At 38.9% G+C, this 22316-nt stretch overlaps 2 protein-coding genes across 4 annotated transcripts; both read left to right on the top strand.

The window, feature by feature from the left end:
• Positions 1-1303: 1303 nt before the first annotated feature.
• LOC121876749 (4-galactosyl-N-acetylglucosaminide 3-alpha-L-fucosyltransferase FUT6-like) lies at positions 1304-10462 on the top strand. Its single transcript, XM_042382124.1, has 7 exons — positions 1304-1337; positions 2933-3299; positions 6096-6192; positions 6659-6794; positions 8205-8921; positions 9040-9279; positions 9476-10462. The coding sequence occupies exons 2-6, from the start codon at positions 3203-3205 to the stop codon at positions 9226-9228; spliced, it is 1236 nt and encodes a 411-aa protein (XP_042238058.1). The 5' UTR covers positions 1304-1337; positions 2933-3202; the 3' UTR covers positions 9229-9279; positions 9476-10462.
• Positions 10463-11588: 1126 nt separating this feature from the next.
• Positions 11589-20003, top strand: LOC121876733. 3 transcript variants are annotated; one of them, XM_042382095.1, is made up of 6 exons: positions 11589-11689; positions 14505-14734; positions 15015-15232; positions 16660-16701; positions 17158-17268; positions 19070-20003. In XM_042382095.1, exons 1-6 carry the CDS (start codon positions 11673-11675, stop codon positions 19163-19165), a joined length of 714 nt encoding a protein of 237 aa, XP_042238029.1. In that variant the 5' UTR covers positions 11589-11672; the 3' UTR covers positions 19166-20003. The 3 variants fall into 3 exon arrangements, with proteins under 3 accessions (XP_042238029.1, XP_042238036.1, XP_042238047.1); XM_042382102.1 differs by having other exon boundaries at positions 11615-11689; positions 14508-14734; XM_042382113.1 differs by having other exon boundaries at positions 11617-11756.
• The last annotated feature ends 2313 nt before the right edge of the window (positions 20004-22316 follow it).

Here is a 22316-nt window from a genome sequence, read left to right as displayed (position 1 = left end):
CACAAGCTGGTCCTCCTCTGAGCATCCTCACCAACCAGCTCTCTCTACATCACGCTTGTAACCATGCTGCCTTCCCAGCAACAAGCTGCATTGTACATCCAATACAACATGTATACAGAGAGCACATTGTGAGTTTCCTTTCTCCACCCCATCCTGAGTGTGAACCAAACATCCTGAACCCCACACCGGCACAACACTTTGCAGGTTGTTCGAAGAGATTTTAGCTCTCACTCCAAAAAAGTTTGCCCTGGCAGTTTTTTGAACTTGTGGCTTCTTCATCCTTAGGTTAAGCCCTGTTTTTCCATAGTATAGTATTTATAAAAAAAACCAATTGTCATTCATCCTTCTCCGACACCAAAAAAAATGTAGCTTAATAAATAGTAGTAGTTTGCAGAGTTGCCAACTTAGCGACTTTGTAGCTAGATCTAGAGCTTTTTGTTTTTTTCTAGCGACATTTTAGAGCGATTTGCGACTTGTCGCAAATCTAGAGATATCCACAGAAATCTAGCGACTTTCTGGATACTTTTGGACTGTCCATGAAAACTCAGTTTTCCTAATTTCGAGCCATAATATATAGCAACGGGGTTACAGGGACAATAAATAATAAGAAAAGTTTAATACATTTGAACGGGTCGTGGTACAGAAGGAGGGACACGTCTATTTCCTGATCACTTGATGTCAGCCCGTCCATGCATTTAACACCCTAAAATTGTGGTCAGAAGTGGCAAATTACAGAGATGCGACCGGTGAAAACCCTTACCATGATCTGGCTGAAATTGCACTCGCTGCCTTATCTCTTCCGCATTCAAACGCAGATGTAGAGCGCACATTTAGTAATATGAACTTTGTGAAATCAAAATTGCGCAACAAAATGAAACTATCGACATTAAAGGCAATTCTTACAATAAAGTATGGGTTAAAAAGACAGAACACCTGTTGTGCAAGTTATGAACTTCCTAGTGATATTTTAAGAAAGATAGGGACTGTGGAGGCATACAGTTACAAGAGAACCTGAACCAAGCACTTCACATGCTTCCAGCTCTACATTTGTTCACACTGCCGACGACTACGGAGAGGACTGGGATGCAATTACTATTGAATAATAGGTAAGTGTGCACATTAAACTTTAAAAAAAATAATTTTTATTTTTACATAATGCACTTTATTTATACTCCGTCCATTATAGTCGGCATTATGAAAATATTATTTGCATGGAAGATTTAGCGACATTTGGCTACTTTTAGGTACCAGCCTAGCGACATTTGAAAATCCGAGTTGGCAACCCTAAATGTATCACTTGCCAATTATCGCCTAGCGGCGAATTGACGCCATACAGAGTAAGGAGCGCCACCTCCCTTGTGTACATATCTGTTTATCTAGTAAATAGAACCTACGAAAACTCTACAGGTGTTTGTGTTCGCTTCTGTAGATAGAACTTGATACCCAGAACACATGCATGGTGCAGTGTGTCATTATACTGGACCATTATACAAGTGAAGTGTAAAGTTTGTGGCAAGACCGGCTTATGGACCCCTGCTTCAAAGAATTTATAGCAACTTTGAGCAGTGTCAGTGACAGTGATTTTCTGTGAAGTGTATAGTGCATTGTGTGTTTAGTGCCATAACTGTGTGACCTTGTTCTAAAGGATTTCCAAGGTGTAAGGCATGTTCAGGGCATGCGTGAGTAGAGTTCATATCACCCTCCTCTGAGAGGGTGACTGACTGTGATCGCCTCCTCTCCCTCACAGCGAGACACTGCTTGAGACGCGCGCACACACACACACGTACGAACACATTGACTGCGGCCATTCCATTATATATATTTTATATATATAATCTACTTATCTGTGCATTTAATTAATTTTTTGTCTCAGATCTTGTTTATCCGACGGGCTGACCGGTCAACATTGATTTAATACACAGTACACAGATTAAGTTATTATGTCTCGTGCCTTACGCAGTCGTGGAGCCAACGCCTGGATGAGTCAGTCGGATGACAGCTCGGCAGAGATGGATGACCAGGCTGAACAGGACGCTCCAGCTCCCACCACATCGCGCAGCCCTTCACCTCGATCTCCAGCGTTGTCTTCAGAGATAATTGCTTTAATGAAGTTTATGAGGGATGAAAGGCGTCACGACTTTGCTACAAGACGTGTGGAGGACGAAGAAAGAAGGCAAGCAGAGGCAGAGAGAGACCACCAACGGAGATTGGAAGACAGTGCACGGTTTGAAGCTTCTGGGTGTTGTATATAACCGTACCCTTATGCTTCTGGGTGTTGTATATAACTGTACCCTTACGCTTCTGGGTGTTGTATATAAGAACATAAGAAAATAAGGAGTCTGCAATAGGCCGGTTGGCCTGTGCATGGCAGCTCCTGTCGAGAGTTACTACCACTCTATCATCCATGAATCTATCTAGCCTCCTTTTGAAACTTTCCAGAGTTCCCGCACTTACTACAAAGTTGCTAAGCTTGTTCCACTCGTCCACCACCCTATTTGTGAACCAGTTTCTTCGTATCTCCCTCCTAAACCTAAACTTATCCAACTTAAATCCGTTGCTCCGAGTCCTATCCTGCTCGGATATTATAAGAACTTTATCTATATCCCCTTTACTGATTCCTTTCACCCACTTAAATACTTCTATCATATCTCCCCGCACTCTTCGTCTTTCTAGGGAATGCAAGTTAAGTTTCTTTAACCTATCCTATGCTTCTGGGTGTTGTATATAACTGTACCCTTATGCTCCTGGGTGTTGTATATAACTGTACCCTTATGCTCCTGGGTGTTGTATATAACTGTACCCTTATGCTCCTGGGTGTTATATATAACTGTACCCTTATGCTCCTGGGTGTTGTATATACCTTTGTTATACAAATTGTTTTTATTTTGTTTGGACCCTTTGTAATTCATCATAGCAAAATTTCTTATTTCAGAGTTTGACCTTTTGTTGTTCAGGTCAAGAACGGTGAAGAAAAAAGTCAACCGGAATTTACGAGTTAATATAAATGATTTTAAATGAGACATTGTAACGGAAGAAAAAAAAACACATCAACTAGGTTTCACTATAAGATAAATCAGCTGGTGATATTCCCACAACTTCTCCACAACCCAACAATCTCCACCACAACCCTGCAGCCTCCACCATAGCCCTGCAGCCTCCACCACAACCCTGCAGCCTCCACCATAGCCCTTACTCCATAAAGATGAGCCGGTCGTTGAGTAAATTGAAGCTGGTCCTGCAGGCCGGTGCTGTGGCGACCTTTTCTTTAGGCTTCCTCGTCTTGCTACGGAAAACACGAGGTAGGTTTTTTCCTCACTCACTCACCTCACGTCTAATAGGCTTTTTTTTTCCATTATAACAACAACAACAAATGACCTGTTCTGATGTATAATTGCACCTGGCTATTAGAGCGGACTACACTATATGATGATATTTAGTACTTTACCAAGTTTATAAAGGGGAAGGGCGGAGTCTTTGAGGGGTAGGGCTTATTTCACCTGACGATTACACAACAAGAGGGAGGGGGGAGGTAAGGTTAGGTTACGATACGTTATGATAGATTTGGTTAGGTTAGGTAAGGTTAGGCTAAGTGTATGTTAGGTTAAGGTTCATTAAGCTAGGTAAGATTAGGTTAGGTGTATACTTGGTTAGGTTAGCGTTAGGGTATTTAATCCTCCGGTGAAATAAACTGGGGTGCCTAATCTTCATGTCATCCTACTTTTTACAGCTTTGGGTACAGTACTCTATCAAAGGCTTTCTCATGTTCAACGCCATCTACAGTATACCGATGCCGTTCTTTTCTCATCTCTTTTGCAACTAACACTAGTACTGGCTAGTGATAGTTGTGAGCAGGTCTGTGCCCTTCTGAGGGCCGAGATAGTGAAGGTCAAGGACGAAAACTTTAAATTAAAGGAAGTGATTGTGAGGATGAAGGAGGAAGACACGAGACAAGGAAAACCCGTGTCTGAGGAGAGCAATGACCAAACTGGTGGTATGTAAAGACACCAATGAAACGACAACGGCTGTGTTCTAACTCTTTTAGTCCTTTGATAGACGAATTGGACGGTAACATAGTCAGGGACAGGGCTGACAAGGAAGGTGCGAAAACCTTAATTGTTGGTGATTCCCAGGTACGGTACCTGGATAGAGCTTTTTGTGGTAAAAATTAGAATAGGATAAGGGTGTGTTTGCCAGGAGCTGGGGTGGGGGATATAGTTGACAGGATGGACAATATCTTGTCTGGAGGCAATGAGATTGGCCGGTGTAGGAGTGAGGAGCTCCTTGATAAGTTGAAGACAAACAGGAACAGGTTAAAGCATCTAAATTTACACTCTCGAGAGAGACGTAGAGTGAGGGGCAATATGATCGAGGTGTATAAATGGAAGTCTTGGCAGGGCTAAACAAAGGTGATATAACAAAGGAACTCAAACTATCCAACCAGGAGCGAACTCGAAGCAATGGTTTTAAATTAGACAAATTTAGATTTAGGCGCGAGATAGGAAAACATTGTTTTGAAAATAGAGCAGTGGCTGAGTGGAACAAGTTACCAAATATCACTATTAACTCGAATACGCTGGATAGCTTCAAACATAGGTTGGATGGATATATGAGCGATAGGGGTTGGGTGTAAACAGGACTGTCCAATATCGACCAATTGGCCCGCTGCAGTTTCCTCTATTCTTATATCTTGAAAACGAATAGCGAGTCCATTGTCCATGACAGCTCTTTCAGGCAGCAGAAAACTTCCCCATGTATCTCTTCCACAAAGGGCATTCATACACCACTAAGCTCTCCTGTACAGTTCATATATGAATTTCTCCTACACTAATCATCTATCACGTTCACCAACATGGAGGTAATAAGCTTAATATATACACTTAGCATTAGGTGTACAGTACACGTAATCTAATAGGTATGGAAAGGAGGGAGGGGTAGAGAGGTGGCAGGGGGATGACAAACTTTGCAATCACGCGAGAAAACATTATTATTATTATTATTATTATTATTATTATTATTCAGGTGGACCAGGCTGTGGTCGAATATTTTCAGGTGATTTGGCCTCAGTCCACGTGGTACAGTATAGTCAGCTACCGTTAGTCCACGTGGTACAGTATAGTCAGCTACCTTTAGTCCACGTGGTACAGTATAGTCAGCTACCGTTAGTCCACGTGGTACAGTATAGTCAGCTACCTTTAGTCCACGTGGTACAGTATAGTCAGCTACCTTTAGTCCACGTGGTACAGTATAGTCAGCTAACTTTAGTCCACGTGGTACAGTATAGTCAGCTACCTTTAGTCCACGTGGTACAGTATAGTCAGCTACCTTTAGTCCACGTGGTACAGTATAGTCAGCCTACTTATAGTACGTGGTACAGTATACCTTTAGTCCACGTGGTACAGTATAGTCAGCTACCTTTAGTCCACGTGGTACAGTATAGTCAGCTACCTTTAGTCCACGTGGTACAGTATAGTCAGCTACCTTTAGTCCACGTGGTACAGTATAATCAGCTACCTTTAGTCCACGTGGTACAGTATAGTCTTTTAGTCCACGTGGTACAGTATAGTCAGCTACCTTTAGTCCACGTGGTACAGTATAGTCAGCTACCTTTAGTCCACGTGGTACAGTATAGTCAGCTACCTTTAGTCCACGTGTACAGTATAGTCAGCTACCTTTAGTCCACGTGGTACAGTATAGTCAGCTACCTTTAGTCCACGTGGTACAGTATAGTCAGCTACCTTTAGTCCACGTGGTACAGTATAGTCAGCTACCTTTAGTCCACGTGGTACAGTAGTCAGCTACCTTTAGTCCACGTGGTACAGTATAGTCAGCTACCTTTAGTCCACGTGGTACAGTATAGTCAGCTACCTTTAGTCCACGTGGTACAGTATAGTCAGCTACCTTTAGTCCACGTGGTACAGTATAGTCAGTTCCACATGGTTTTGACGAGTGTCTTCTCCGCCCCTCCCATGGTCTAACACCTAACTATCGGCACTTGTTTCCATTCTTTTCGAGTTGGTATTGTTGTTACTGTGTGTTTATCATGGTGAGTTGATCATATTGGTTGTCGTGAAGGCTAATGGTGTTTTCTCCTGCAGATGCTCCACCGCAGTTTGAGGACGAGTACTTCTCACCTCTCATGTCCGCCTACCGTGACGCTGTTCTGACACCCTCCCCAACCACTCCTACATGCAGGTGAGTACACACACACACACACACACAGAGCAGGTGGCTCAGAGGGTGTAAAGTTAAGTTATTTAAGCCCACCTGAAAGATATAAGAGAGACTATATCAAGTATTAAATCATTACCGGTACAGTATTGAGACACACCAAACCCCCGGCAGCTTGAGGCCAAAAGTTACCATCCACTCATTCACTGATTTATTCATTCACTCAATGAGAAATGTTGAATAGTGTTCACTCTTTGGCTCATAGAAATTATATATATCTTGCGCAACATTTTTTTATGAGTTTGTTGTATAACTCATTAGGTTAGGTTAGATTTGCTGTATTGAAATCAGGTATTGAAATAAAAGTATCTGTGAAATGCAGATGGGACTATATTATAAAGTATTCACCTCACCCCTCACTCTTACCCCCCATTTTGTCTCACACAACTACCATCAACTGCTCGTTAACACACCTGTTTCTCTCCCTCAGCTTCAGGTCAGGTGAGGTGCCCACCTTTCTCTTGTGGTCAGAACCTTTCGACGAGAAATTTTGGGATTCCCAGTTGACCCATATCAAGAAAGGCCTGTGTCCTAAACCCTGTAATTTCACCTTCAACGTGTCCCAGGTATAGTAGTGTGGAGGTACAGTAGTTTGGAGGCATATAAACAAATAGATAGACAAACAGATAAACAGGTAAATTATTCAGTAAAATCGTCATACAAGTTTACATTTAGCCCATCATGTACAGTCGCTCAAAAAAGTATCTGAAAAATATTGTTCATGTCAACATGACACATCGGACGGATGTTTTGGGGAAATGGTAAGGGACCAGGCGTAAAGGTGGTAGACCAGCATATCACAATGGTTGCTATGTAATAAATAATACGTTTCCTGCCGTTTGTCATTAACGTGTTTCATATGAATATAATTAATATGGTTATATCAACAGGGAATGACAGTCTAAAAAGACATCATCCATGCTTAAATGCTGACTGTATCCATACGTAGCATTTGGTATGCATACATGTATTAGATATCAGGGTATGTTATATGAATAGGTAAGGTAAACAGTAATGGCATCTCACGTTTATTGAATTAATATTTGGTGTACCCACCTCCCGCGTCCACAACACTATTCAAGCGCCGAGGCTGGTGCCACCAACTCTGCTGGCAGATGTTGTCCTTCCCACGCAGGTTTTCCCACACCTGCAAGGCTCAATTAATGACCGTAGCGCGACTGCGAACACACACACACTCACACTGTAATGGTTAGAGGAGTTGAGTGAGAACGTTATGTGGCGGTTAGTCACACAACCCGGAACTTGTTTGTCATCCTCGTGAGAGTTGAATGAACCTCAACTACCACGTCTCCACCCACTCATCCAACCACCCACCACTCATCCTAACACCCACCACTCATCCACCCACCCACTACTCATCCAACCACCCACTACTCATCCAACCACCTACCACTCATCCAACCACCCACTACTCATCCAACCACCCACTACTCATCCACCCACCCATCACTCATACACCCACCCACCACTTATCTACCTAGCCTACATCCACCGCTCATCCACCCACCCACCATCCATCCACTCACTTTACACCCACCACCCATGGTCACCGCCGGCCCCGTAATCCTCAACTCACGCCCAACGTCCACCCACTACCAGTCACTAATACTTTACTACTTTTATTTTTAATTATGGCCGCCAACTTCCCGTATGGCCATACCTTCACCATTTTTTACTGAACTATCCTAATACAAAAACATCTACCCTACTACTACTACTATTACTACTACTACTACTTTAAATGTTATACTACTACTACTACTACTAATAATAATAATAATAATAATAATATCATTCAGGTATACAGTACAATATTTAAATTAGTTACATCATTTATGAAATATAATGGTTTATGCTACAATATATAACATATAATAAAATGACTGTAACTGGTGTTTTCAAGATGTAATGTACTACCTTGTACCCAGAGTAGTGTAGTACAGTGGCTGTTACAGGTGGCTCGTGTCGACGCTGTGGTGGTATACCTACGAGGTGTACGAAGCAAGCAGCGAGTGTTGGAACAACTGGCGCCCAGGGACCCTACCCAACCCTGGATCATCACTACCTTCGAGGCACCGCCCAGGGCCAACAGCATCCACCATACAGATTACCGCTCCCTCAATGGTGTCTTCAACCGCACGATGCTCTACCGCAGAGATTCTGACGTCATGGTGCCTCATGGATTCATCGTGCGTCGTGATGAGGCAGAGCTGCTGCCTGCCTCGTGGCGTATCCCTCCACTGCCACACCCAGGAGACTGGCATGCACGCAAGCCTATTGTCGCTTTTATCTCCAACTGCAAGGCCAAAAGCGGCCGTCTGGAGTATGTACACGCCCTTCAAAAACATATTCCTGTTGATGTCTACGGCAGGTGTGGTACTCTAAAGTGCGGCGAATCAATGTACGTCAAGCATCAGTACGACCCGACAAAATATAATTGTTTTCGAAAAGCTGGCGAGACTTATCTCTTCTTTCTAGCCTTTGAGAATTCCCTCTGCACTGACTACGTCACAGAGAAGCTCTACAATTTCCTGTTTTACCCGATGGTGCCCATAGTTTTCGGCTCGGCCAACTACTCAGCTCTCCTCCCACCTAACTCCTACCTCGATGCTCGACAGTACGCACCAAAACAACTCGCTGCTAAACTCGAGTTCTTGGCGAATAACCCTGAGGTATTTCACACTTGTTTATTCCGAGTATGTTAGTGACGTACACCTAACTTAAGAAACCAGTTTCTTTCAGTGTCTTTACTGTGAGTGTGCCTGAGAACAGTATATACCTATATTACAGGAGTACCAGAAGTACTTGGCCTGGCGAGATTACTACCAGCCTTCCACAGTTGGCGGGGAGCGCACACTGTGTCACCTGTGTGTTCGATTACACGATCCCAAGTTTTATGAACATCAGGTTATAGAAGACTTTTATGACTGGTTCATGAGCAGATCTGAACCTATAGATGGTCACGGAAGATGCCAGTAAGTGGACAAATACCCACAACAGCTGGGCTTCTATTCCATCTCATTGGTTCAGGTGAGACCTTTATAGACTACGAGTTGAATATATTAATTGTTTTGTGTCAACAAGTCATGGCTAAAAACGTTGTGTCCATTTTGACGACTCCCGTATTATTATTATTACTATTATATACTGTACAATTATTATTATTATTATTATTATTATTATTATTTTTATTATTATGAACCGTAAATATTATCCACATTAACAGAGTAACAACGGGAAGCCTGCAACAGAGACAACTGAAGGCCATAGTCAACAGAGAAGTGTTGTGAGTGCTTGCATTTATTTATCTTACGGGACACTATTCATCATTACCAATTCAAGAGTCATCAAGAAGCTTAATATTGGTAACAGTGATTAAAGACTCGTGCAATATTGCCAGATCAAGATTCCTCGAGAGGTTGTGTTTTATCAACAGTGATTATGATGGTAACTGGTAAGATTCATTCATAGTTAAGTAGTGAAACGTTATCATCTAAGACTTGTCAGCGTCCCGGGAATCTTAACTTAGGCGCCCTTAATACATACAGTTCAAATACAATTGTTATATTTTATTTCATGAGGAAAAATTAAAAAATTAAGAACAAAAGAGTTTATACAGGTAAATTCATTACATCACATGTAACTCACTTCAAACCCAGGGAAACCAGCTGAAACCAAATGACCAACCAAATATTGGCTTCCCTGTGGCATACCTGAGGAGCCTAGGGGTGGACTATGGGGTACTGTAGGGGTAAGTTCATTTCAAAGCGGGAAGTGGGTATCTTGAGTGCATTTCAAGACAATAATGCAATTTATATATAGAATAGGTTAGATAGAAAGTAATTTCGTTGTAATGGATAATAATTGATTGAGAAAAGCATTACAGGTTACTAGAAAATAAAATTTCACATTCATACATCGGATATGATCTATACAAATGCATCAAATGGAATGAAGTAAGACAAAAGAGTAAATATTTCATTGTTGGTACAATTAAGGATGCACCGGAACTTAGTGCCGGCCAGAATCTCAATTTTTATGAAGTTTGGGTTCCGGACGAAACTTTAGAAAAATAACCTGCCGGAACCGGAACATTTTATTGTGATATTGGTGACTGTTTCATGAATTAAAACATGTTTTTATTATTGTTATTATGTTCAAGACTTTTGACCCCGATTGTACATTTAGATAATAATAATAGTTATTTATTTACTTTATATATTTAATTAACCAATAAAAAGTAGTCTGTAAATGTATTAAAATGGGGACAGTGATGGACATATCTCTTCAAGTTGTGTAAACACTGCGTATGCTACTATTACTGATAAGAGGAAATACCGTGGGGTACGTGATATTGGTTCACACTCAGAATGGGATGGAGAAAGGAAACTCACAATGTGCTCCCTCTATACATATTATATTGGATGTACAATGCAGCTTGGGGGGGTGGCAGCGTGAGTCCAAGCGTGGTGTAGAGAGCTGGTTGGTGAGGGTGCTCAGAGGAGGACCAGCTTGTGGGTCGCCATCCCATCCCATCCCATCCTGAGTGAACCCAGACAACCAATACCCCACACACCTTTACGTACAGCCTTCCTTTACCAAGTATTGCCAGGTAAAATGGCGAGCACAAGACCCAGGGTGGGGTCGGTGCATCTTTGGCTGACTGCACACTCACAGATGGGTATCAATACAAACAACGGTAAACAGTAAATAAGATAAAAAAAAGACTTTATAGCCCAGCAGCTCATTTTCACTGGAGCAATTTATTAAAAAATCTACGTAGGCATTCGTGTGTACCACCGGCAAGGCCGTGGGCTCGTAACACGTCTTGCCCGTGGCGCCCACACGAGAATAACCTCCTTCTTTCCTCACACAGCCAAACTGTGGAATGCTTTGCCTTCTTCTGTGTTTCCATACTTATACAATTTGTCTCACTTTAAATAGCTGGTTTTCCGGCGTCTTTGTGGTGTAGATTAACACAGTATAACATTTTTCTTCTCTATTTTCAATTTCTTTCTGTTCTTTATTTTCGCCCTCCAGGCCCAGTTGTGGGTCGTTTGACCTGTGCCCGGGTGGACTAATTCCCGTAAAAAAAAAGAAAAAGAAAAAAAAAAGCCGTTTCCTCCACCAATGGTAAGAGTGAACGCGTGTCACTCGTTTGTTTGTTGACACTTTACCCGCGTTCTGAACTTCTGACAGTCCACGGCTTTATCTCCGTTACAAAATACCTACATTGAAATTATATGAATAATCATTAAAATTAAATACATATATATTGTTTATAATGTTTAAAATTATAATAACTTAATTATAAAGGAAACGTACCAAAGGTGTCGAGTACAATATATATAAAGAGAGAGAGGTGAGCACTCGGCTGAAAATGTTAAGAAGCTGGGTTTAATATACGTTGAGTGCCACTGTTAATGTTTTATAGTCTCAGGTAAGGGTATATAAAGACATGATTCACGAGAGGTGCCACTGTATCATTATAAGGCTTAATATCTGAAGTAAGTTTTTCTATAAGTTTCTTAATGATGTATTGTGTTGAATTGGAACGAGAGACATGTTTTGGTGGAATGGTGTGATTGTAAAGAATGCCAAGTGGATATTTTACCAGGAACCAAACCAGTGCTATTGTCAACATGAATTCAACATGCTGGATATCTATATTATCAACATAAACCAGATATGGTGACAGACACACCTCACCCCTCTCATGTCTTCCAGCCTCCCTCAACCTCAGAATTTTAAGACCATAAGCACTAACATATACATTAAAATTGAGATATGATTTATTACTGTGCATAAATTTTAAATTGAAACTAATCATCCTATTCTAAACCAAATTTGTGTATCGAGGTGGTTATACTGTAGTAGGTGGTTGTAATGTGGATCAGGTGTTGGCCATAATTACATATGATAAATATTCGTTTTATACCAAACTTGATTTTTTGGTAGATTTTTACTTTCGGACAACACGGTTATCTTAGGAATTTTATCGTTGTAATCAAAAGTTTTTAGACAATTCTAAGACACTTTTCTTCTATAACGTTTTCCTCGCAATTGACCTAACCTAATCTCTTAAGAATTGTCAAGATGGTAAATATTCGATTAATGGCTATGGCTCCTTTTTGTTATGAGAATAGTGTTTTTTGGTGTATTTAGATGTATTTCACTCAAATCTGACCTTTATTTTTTTGTCCAATGAGCAAATTAAAAAATATATATATTAATATACTGTATATATATATATATATATATATATATATATATATATATATATATATATATATATATATATATATATATATATATATATATATATATATATATATATATATATATATATATATATTTGTTTTATTTTTTTGACAAAATTCACTCATGTCCACAAGAAATGAAAGTCACATTTGAATGAACACACCTAGATACACCCCCCAAAAAAACTATTCTCATAACAATTTCAACTTCCAAATCACTGTTGAAACCTAACCTTACCTAACCTAACCTAACCTAGATTAAGAAACAAATACGAAAATCTTGCCGCAGCCATTAAACGAATATTAACCGTCAAAACTACCACCATTATAGTAAAGGTAAAACTCCTAAGATTCCTGTGTTGTCCGAAAGTAAAATACTGTACAGTGATTTTCTATTATCAGAATAGTTTTTTCTTGTGCGTTTTGATTTGAATGACTGTGACCTTTATTTTTGGGGTAATTCTTATTTAATGAGATACAAGGTCCATAATATGCACAAAGTAGGCAGAGCTTTGGAAATGACGGAAACTGTGGGGTTAAAACGCACAAAAAGCGCCAAACAAAACCTTGAAGGACTGACCTAACCTTTTCTAATGTAGGAAAGCCCTAGTTCTAAAAAAAAAAAAAAATTAACCGATAGCAGGGGAAAAAGTGATTCCATTATTGTTTTCACATGTTTTTGGAGTTTAGGTCACGAGGGAGCCATAGCACGAATGATTATCGATAGATGAAATTTGTACGCATGCTTAAATATCCCTAGAGATTTGAACTCTCCTCTTACTGGTCAAAGCAGATCATGTAAAGTTGACGGTCAAAGACATTTGAATATAATATTCCGTGAAAATGGGTTTAGTGAACTTAAAATCCATCAATACTGTTGTATTTTGGTTGTGTCTAGATCAAGTCCACTAAACATAATCACAATTCGCAGCATACGAAACCAGGTTCATAGAAACGGTGATTGCTCGTCCATTGGATAAATAAGGTAAGAATTTTGTTGAAATGAGTTGCAATATACGGTAGGGAATGTTAGGTCCTCAAAAGCTCTGTTTTGTTTTTGTGTGGTTTAACCCCATATTTTCATCTTATCTTCAAAGCCCTGCCCACTTTAAAAGGGGTAATACTGTATTCCATAGGTAAGCTTTAGCCCCCAAAATAATTTCATTTTCATTCAAATCAAACCAAACACATGAACTAATTTAGTGATAAAAGATACAGTTGGGCATAAACAGAATTTTTAACTTACATAGTATATGGCATTTCACCATAGACCATAAAAGCTTGATTACCTCATGAACATGACCTAAACTACCTAACCAAGCAAGCCTAACCAACCTAACCACAAACACTAGTTTTATTGTATTCTAATATTCTAGAAAATAAACTGAAAAACAGTGCTAAGATATATGATAAACGACTGAATTTCTGAAGTACAACCCGGCTATGTAAAAGGAAGGTTCATAGGAAGGGTGGGAGTCAAACCTGAAAGCTTGTGCACAGAATATACAAGTCACCTGATGGTTGTGGGTTATAAAATGGAATTTCAGAATCAGTTCCTTAATTTGTTCATCTTATTATTTTACTGAATTCATTGATTTACCTGATTATTCTTTGAATGATTTAAGATTATATTTTTGTGTAATTATACATTTCTGACTTTGTTTAGTACAAAGGCTTTTTATCAATTTCAATAGATAAACCTTGAACTTATTTTGTCAAGATGAAGAATCATTAATTCTCTTTCTCTGGTATTTTGAGATCTGTTTGTTGTTTGATACTGGACAGAGGTAATTCAGCAGCCTGATTCTTGAATTGTTTATTCCTTTTTGACTGTAAGGCAGGTTTTCCAGAAGCTTCCCCCTTGAAAGTGTACATCAAAATCTGTTTAGGAAAACATGAGAAATTATTGTAGTTCCTTTTCATTGCCATGGCATTATGTTAGTGCCTAGTCATTCAGTATTTTATAAAGCTGACTGAGAGTGTTGTCTTGTTCAGTAGACTTACCATGCCCCTGTCTGGACGTGATGCTGTGGTTCTGTGTGTGTTGGTGTGCTGTGTGCCGCTGCAGCACTGGCTAACACAGCATTCATCTGTCACCCCAGACGAGCGATCAGCTGAGGTGTACAGGCTGGTTGAATACGCTCGCTTTGTGGCACAAAAGTGGCTCTCAACAGCTTCATGGAAGGATTGGCTCCTCAGTGTTCAACTGAAGTATACGACTAATGGTACTTTTCCCTATTGTTGCTTTGATTCAAAATGAAAAATGAGGAATGTGTGATATGTTTGTATGTTATGACATTTGAATATACAGTAAAAGTAACTGCTATTGCTTTATCTTCCAATTTTTCTAAAGTTTATAATACATTGCCAGAGTTAGAGGTACAGTATAAAACTCACTCACAAGGTTTCTCCATCAGTAGATGTCCACTCAGAGTTTTAATGTGAATAACAAACATTTAATTCATATGAAATCCACATTGTAGCTTCACAACTTACGATTTTCAGATTATAGTCACTGGTACAACTTGGACGATGATGACCCAGAAGGTGAGTGTCCTGCCGTTGAAGTGTGGAACTACCTCTTTCCTGACGGTGCTTTTGGCATGTCCCCTAAACCTCGCAACGTCCGCCCGGAAGGAATGAAGTGGCGCATTGGCCAAGTTGTGAGGCACAAGATCTGGGGCTATAAGGCTGTTATTTTTGGCTGGGATCCCAAGACTAAGGTAGGCATTTTTTTTCTTCATATATGTGTTCAGAAAGATCAGATTCTTTAAAAGTTGTGTTTATGGCAGTTCTGTAAGATGACCAACACATGTACAGGTACAGTGTTCAGTGGGAGGTGGTTAATCAAGGTATGGTTCTAAAACTCCTTGTGATAAACTCATTTTTGCTAAGATTGTTAACATTTAAGTGGGAGAAATTAGTACAAGACTAGAATATTATCCTAATATATATATATATATATATATATATATATATATATATATATATATATATATATATATATATATATATATATATATATATATATATATATATATTCATTAGCCCAATAAAGCACGCGGACTTCTACATACAATCAACACCTCAACCCACCAGGATTCGAACCCACGGCACACAAGCCTATGACTGTGACCGGGGAACGCTAACCACTGGACCACCAGGATACTAAAAGCAGTCCTAGACTTTGTTATATTTCACACAAAGCCTGTTCAACGAGCTTATGGCACCGTGAACCTCTAATGGGGACCACCCGTATCACTTAGGTGGTCAGAGTAACGTTTTACCAAATCCGGCTTCGAAACACGTGGTGGGTTTTATTTACTTGGTGACCTTTTTTTTTTACTTTAATTTTTTTGTATTTTGTCATTTTATTTCTTCTTTTCTCTTAAATTAAGTGATTTTAGATGTATATGAGGACTTAGTCTCTAATATAGTGTGATTTTAAAATTTTTTCTGTAAGTATGGTATGCACATAGCATGTGTTCCGACATAATGTACAAATCCGACTTAAGAACGTCATCCGGAACAGAATCCGTTCATAACCCGGGGACCCCCTGTAAGTCCTGTAATCGAAATAAAGAATATTTATTAACAAACTCCAACATTAGATATTGAAAATACAGGAGAAAACAGTCTTGTCCAGATTAGTACAGTGGATTTTACCCTATACTGTACCAGTGTGTGTGAGAGAGGTGCTAGGAAGTTCGTAAAGTTAATCCTCTTTACTATAAGATACATTATTTACCTCCCTTTAAGTGCTTAATCAAATCCTGTGTTGTTCAACCTCTTTCATCTCTATTTCGCTGTTTGGCATATCACTAGCTAAATGACAAAGGCCTCATAAGCCATAAAGCAAAACTAAAGCCAAGGAATCCCCATTTGGCTGAGTGAAATTTAATTTTTTTTCTTTTTTTTATTGAGAGAAAAAATGTGATGATTGAATGTCAGAGCTTCACCAAGTTTGAGGTTAGGTGATTTAAGTCACATGATGCAGTAAGGAATTTATCTTGGTGATCATTTTATTTTTTTATTTTTTATTTTTTTTTAGACTGTTTTGTAGTAGATATTTCAACCATGTGTTGCTAACATGGCCTCTGTTCTTGGCCATATACTGTGGTTTATAAGTTTGGTTGTTTGGTTCTTACAGGCACCAGAAGAATGGATACAGAAGATGCACCGAGAGAACACAGTGAGTGCCATGACTTATTAATTTTTTATATCTAAAGAATTAAAAGTTCAGAAACATAATATTTTTTTATATACAGTTTTGCCATATCTCCCCTGACCGTGTCTCTCTCATCACTTTGAGTTTTATCGGAGGAGCATCAACGAGAATCGGGCAGAAGGAAGTGGGGCTCTACACTCAAGACAGTATAGGTTTATGGGAGAGATCTTATTCATAAATTAAGGAAAGTTGCTCTTAAAATGATTCATGTGTGACTAGTATTAATCCTTTCACTACAGGGATGCCATATTTAATATTTTATTTGACTAACGGAAGACGATTTTATTGGTCTCGGAGGGGAACCCATAAAGAAGGGGTTAGCATTACTCAAGAGGTCTGAATGCAAAATTAACCTCTTATTGACCTTATTAATGTACTGTATTTAGTTATCGATTTATTTTTTATTTTTATTTTTCATAGCACTGGAGAGAGCAGCCGAATTATGCTTTACTGGTGGACACTGACCAGAAGGATATTGTACAGATTACCTATGTTCCCCAAGAAAATATATCTCCAGTTACAAATCAGGAGGTAGGTTTTAGCATAAGCTGTTGTTATTGTGGTGTTTGCAGTATAATTATTAGCCTTAACTTAAGTGACTGGGAATAATTCAAAGATCAGCCCAACTTCCCCACTATTCCCCTGGGATCTGAGAAACCATGACATGCACAGTCCATTCTTCATTTGTCAGACTTATTCAAAGTGCGGGAGGTAGAAGGAACTGTAACCTTCCTGAGTCAACACCTCTACTTGCCTCTACCTATTTTCAGGAGAAGCTAAGTGACTGATCTTCATCTTCTGAGCATTTTTTATTCTTCTCATACAGTATATAGCTATGTTGCCCTGGCTGTAAAAACAAGGTATGAGCATTTTAACTTTACTTTGCAAGGATGTAATAAATCAAACAGTCTGACAAAGGTGTAGTGGGTGTGGTTGTTGGGAGCCGTATTCCATCCACCGTAACACTGATAATCTGTTTGTTATATAGGAAATGGTTTTTATTGGAAGTGCACTTCATCCCCAATCTCTTAAGAATCATTGGAGTGGTGTTGGTGGCAAATCAGGATGTGTGGCATATTGGAATAGGTTTGGGGAGCATTTTCCTGCCTGGGGGTTTATTAGGTTTGGGAAGAATAACATGGATCCCACTCGACTCCTTGGGATTTTCCTCAGTGGTTGGCTGGTCATGAGGATGGGTCTGTCTTCTGATCTGTGATGAAACTTGACCAGTGAGGAATGGATCGTGCATTAGCTTTAGTTTCTCATGACATGTTAGCTCTAATTTTTAATCAACAGTTTCCAGTTTCAGCTTCTCAGTTAGGTCTGCTGTGGGGAAGTTGGGGCTGTTATTTGGATCAATCCCAACCACTGAAGTTAGGGCTTTCTTGGATTCAAAAGCCTGTGAGTTGAGTGGGGCTTATTTGTGTCATTCTTCCAGACTCGGTTATACCTGTAATATAGGACTGAAGGATCACTCCCTCATTCTTATTTATAACTACTTTTGGTCTCTTTACTAGTGACTTTAATTACCAGATTTATAACTTTGGTAACTTCTTGTGATTGGCACTCTGAAACGAAACCCAATACTAGACCTTCCGGAATTATCGACCATATGGTAAACCGTCGTTGGGCCGGGTTCCATTATGACAGCATGCGAAACTGTGGAGTTGTTCAGGTGTTTCGGAACAGCATGGTATACTGTATTTTACAATACGAACAAAGAATGACATAATGTGGCATTTGCCCAAAGTGAAGTAGCAATGCAAATACAGATTCAAAATTCGTTTGCAAAATAATCTTATACCTTTACTAGATCCGCTAATTCTACCAAACATATAATGCATTCCAATATGGCAATTCATCCACTTCCATGATTACTGTGATGTGTGAAACATTTAATATAACATACAGTTTAACTTATCTAGATATACTGACATTTTCCAGTCATATTGTAACAAAGTAATTCAATACTGTCAATGAAATAGCTAATTTCGGCCTACGAAATTAAGTACGAAATTTCTCATATTTGCGAGACAACGGGAATGTTCAGTTGGGAAATCATCAGACCCCACCTGTACGGTAGTTTTTTTGCCGAGTGTACAACTGGCGAATTAATTATGATCATTATATTGTAGTTTTTCTTCAACCAGTATACTTTGGGTCAACGTGAGGGTTGCAGTGTAGAATAAGAACCCTTTTCGGTGTGTTTTGTGTGTCGAGGTTGAGGCTGTTACTTGTTGAAGATGTGGTTCTTCTAGATTTCTAAATGGTGAATCAATTACTATGTGCTGTATTTGCTGTCTAAAATAATAAGGCTCTTTTTCTATTGTAGGTTCACCATCCGGGCTTGAGTCGGTATTTTGATTATTTTGATGGAGCGCAGTACATTCCTCGTCCATGGTTGCGAGCGGTGTATCCTAGGGACTGATGACACTCTACCTATAAGCAGCCACTGAGTTTCCACAAAGTTGGCAAGATTCTGCTTAGTTTTAAAATTTGTGAAGGGGAAACAACTATTATAGTTAGTTGTTCTGGCACCTTTATGGGAAGGATATTATTCCATGGGTGGTCCTTGTGCCACTAGTCAAGTTTGTGTGTTTTTTTTATGATACTGTATTAAGAAATGTTTTATTGTTAAGGTCTTTATTATGCATTAGGAAATACTGCAGTCTATTTTTAGAGACAGTGTGCTCCAATCTGTGATAAATATGCATGAATGTATACATGATATTGTAACTGAAGAGAAAATATTGTAAACATAGTAAATACCAAGATAGAGAAATGTGCACGTATAGAATATAGTACAGTAACAATAAAAAAAATCCCTAAAATATACATCATGAATATCCAGGCATGTTTTGAAAATATTTTAATGTCGTAGTTGGATTGTATTCACCTACACTGAGAGAATTTTTAAAACCTTGCAGTAAGTGGTTTTTTTTAATGATTATAGATATTTTTTTGTGCTGAATCGAAAGCTGATGGATGACACTTGCCTCTTTTGAACACTGTGAGATGCTTTGACTTTTAACACCCACGATAATAATATTGATAATAACTTTTATTCAAGAAAATTGTCATAGAGGCTTACAATTGGATACCTAGTTATATAGTATATAAACTAGGCAGGTTATAGGTATACAATTCAGCATGAATATAGACAATGTAGGTATATGGTGCATGTAGGCCGTGGGAGGACAGTACAGTATACAGTACAGTTTCCTATGTACAGTAGCTAAAAGAACTATCTGTGCATACTTTGTGGGAAACAAAATGAGACCATGGATGATAAATATTGGTATGTGAGGGCTGTCACTAGTCACACTTAAGATTTCGGAGCATATCGACCCCCACCTGCAAAGATAGTTGTTTTAGCTACTGTACCTAGACATTGCAGGTATACAACACTGGTAAACAATTAGGCAATTAGACCAAGGATAGCCAACAAAGCTGTTAAGTGCTTATACTGTATTGTATCGCCTCCATATTATTATTTTTTCTCTTGTAGGATGTTAAGCCTATGTTCAGGGACAGAGAGAAAATTAAAGAAATTATTGTTGTAGATAACATTGAGAAGTTTTGGGCAACTTTATGGATGTATGGCTGAGGTTGTGAGGCTTCAGCTCTTTACTACAGTTTGTGTAAGGAAATTGTAAGTACTATTGAGTTTAGTGGTGAACAGCTATTAAACCACACACACAATTTGTTATAATTTGGAAAATGAATTTCACCTTGGCAGAATGTGTAGTGAGAGTTTAATTACTGATACAGCCCAATGATTACTACAGTACAGTATTATATTTTTAGCTATCTATTTTTATTCATCATATCACCACTTATCAGCTTACTAGCCATTCAGAAAATTGGTTTCTTCTTTGTTACTTTCTCATGATCTTTATTGTCCAGTGTTAGGACAGTCGGAAACCAGAGTACTGTAACATGGAGAAAACCTGCGGTATTTGGTAGGGTCTTACTGGATAACACCCTTCTCACATCTGACCTGAGCAGGGGATTGAACCCTGTACACAGTGACCAGGGGTTAATATAAGGCCTTACTGCTCCACCTGTCATACCACCTGATGAAGCAAGTTAAGTCATGAATGTTATGAGATAACAGATGTAGGAAACAAGTCTTAAGATATAAAAAATTATCCAGCTATACTTGTTACTCTGAGACTTAAAAAAATATGTTCAGATATTTATGTATGGAAGGTACCTAATCCCACATTTTGGGACTGGGGGATAATGTTTTCTTTAATTCCATATGCAGTATAAAGCTACCTGTATGTACAGTACAGTACAGGCAGTACTGTATTATCAAACTGCATTGTAAGGTACATATCTAATTTATTTATTTACCAAGAAAGCATACAGTATATATTTTGACACCAATTTGATCATTATATTTTAAAGTTAATGCAGAGATGTAGGTGTTTCTTTATTAGACAACCTTCTTGGATTTTTTTTTTTTTTTTTTAGGATACACAAGGAAATCAAGAGGCAAATATTTTCTAAAGTTATCGTATTTAAACGATTAATAAATTAGTCCTTTATCCATTTTCTAATAATGGATTAACATTTATTGTACCTTGAACATTTGACAACAGGTAGATGGCATTAATAACATGTCTGGGGGGTTTGGGTTCTTAGCTCAAAATGTCTCAGGTTGCCGATGGGGGATAAGTGGCATTGATTAGATTTGGATTCAGCACAAAAAAAAAAAAATATAACCAAAAATGATAGCCATCTTTAAATGAGCACTTCCTTAAAAACTGAATGTGTTTTGCTTAATTGGTAATTTGGGTAAGAAAAGGCATCGGACCGTAATCTTAATTTCTAACTAATTCTAAGGAGAGTAAGTTGGTAAGGTAGAACAGTTTGTTAGACCAAATATTAAGCATTTTCATTGCTCAGGTCATTCCCTCCTATTTCATTCTTTAATTTTGCTGTGATTGTGATAATACAGTACAAGTACAGTACAGTACAGTACTGGAGTGAAAGTTCTGACATTCTCTCACCCTTATCACTAAAATTTAATCGTACATATTTGTCCATAATATATAATGTAATTTTTGCATCTCACCTTTAGTCTGTAACTCATTATTAAGTTCAGTATTTATAAAGATGAGAAATAGTCTCAGGTAACTCTCCTTATGCTGTCGATGTGTCATCATCTTAGCTACTGTGGCTGCATTGTTGGGTGAATGTTACTTTGCATTAAGATTTGATTTTTCATGAGTGATATGGTTGTGGGAAGGTTGCTGGCACCTTATCCATGATATGTATGGTGTATGGGACCCACTTTATCTTCATTGCTCCTAACAAGCTTCCTGGTGTATGGGACCCACTTTATCTTCATTGCTCCTAACAAGCTGCCTGGTGTATGGGACCCACTTTATCTTCATTGCTCCTAACAAGCTGCCTGGTGTATGGGACCCACTTTTTCTTCATTGCTCCTAACAAGCTGCCTGGTGTATGGGACCCACTTTTTCTTCATTGCTCCTAACAAGCTGCATGGTAGGACCCACTTTATCTACATTACAGGGTACTCCTAACAAGCTGCCTAGTGGGACCCACTT

This window comes from Homarus americanus, unplaced genomic scaffold (genome assembly GCF_018991925.1).
Source record: "Homarus americanus isolate GMGI-L3 unplaced genomic scaffold, GMGI_Hamer_2.0 scaffold33468, whole genome shotgun sequence".
Classification (NCBI taxonomy): domain Eukaryota; kingdom Metazoa; phylum Arthropoda; class Malacostraca; order Decapoda; family Nephropidae; genus Homarus; species Homarus americanus.
The sequence above is the reverse complement of the archived record's forward strand: the minus strand, read 5'-3'. Positions and strand labels throughout refer to the sequence as shown.

Excerpts from the sequence above, each read along its gene's own strand:
- LOC121876749 (XM_042382124.1), top strand. The coding sequence starts at position 3,203 with ATGAGCCGGTCGTTGAGTAAATTGAAGCTGGTCCTGCAGGCCGGTGCT. Across the intron at positions 6,795-8,204 it reads TCACCTTCAACGTGTCCCAG|GTGGCTCGTGTCGACGCTGT; the intron begins GTATAGTAGTGT and ends TGGCTGTTACAG. Across the intron at positions 8,922-9,039 it reads TCTTGGCGAATAACCCTGAG|GAGTACCAGAAGTACTTGGC; the intron begins GTATTTCACACT and ends CCTATATTACAG.
- LOC121876733 (XM_042382095.1), top strand. Across the intron at positions 16,702-17,157 it reads AGATGCACCGAGAGAACACA|CACTGGAGAGAGCAGCCGAA; the intron begins GTGAGTGCCATG and ends TATTTTTCATAG. Across the intron at positions 17,269-19,069 it reads CTCCAGTTACAAATCAGGAG|GTTCACCATCCGGGCTTGAG; the intron begins GTAGGTTTTAGC and ends TTTCTATTGTAG.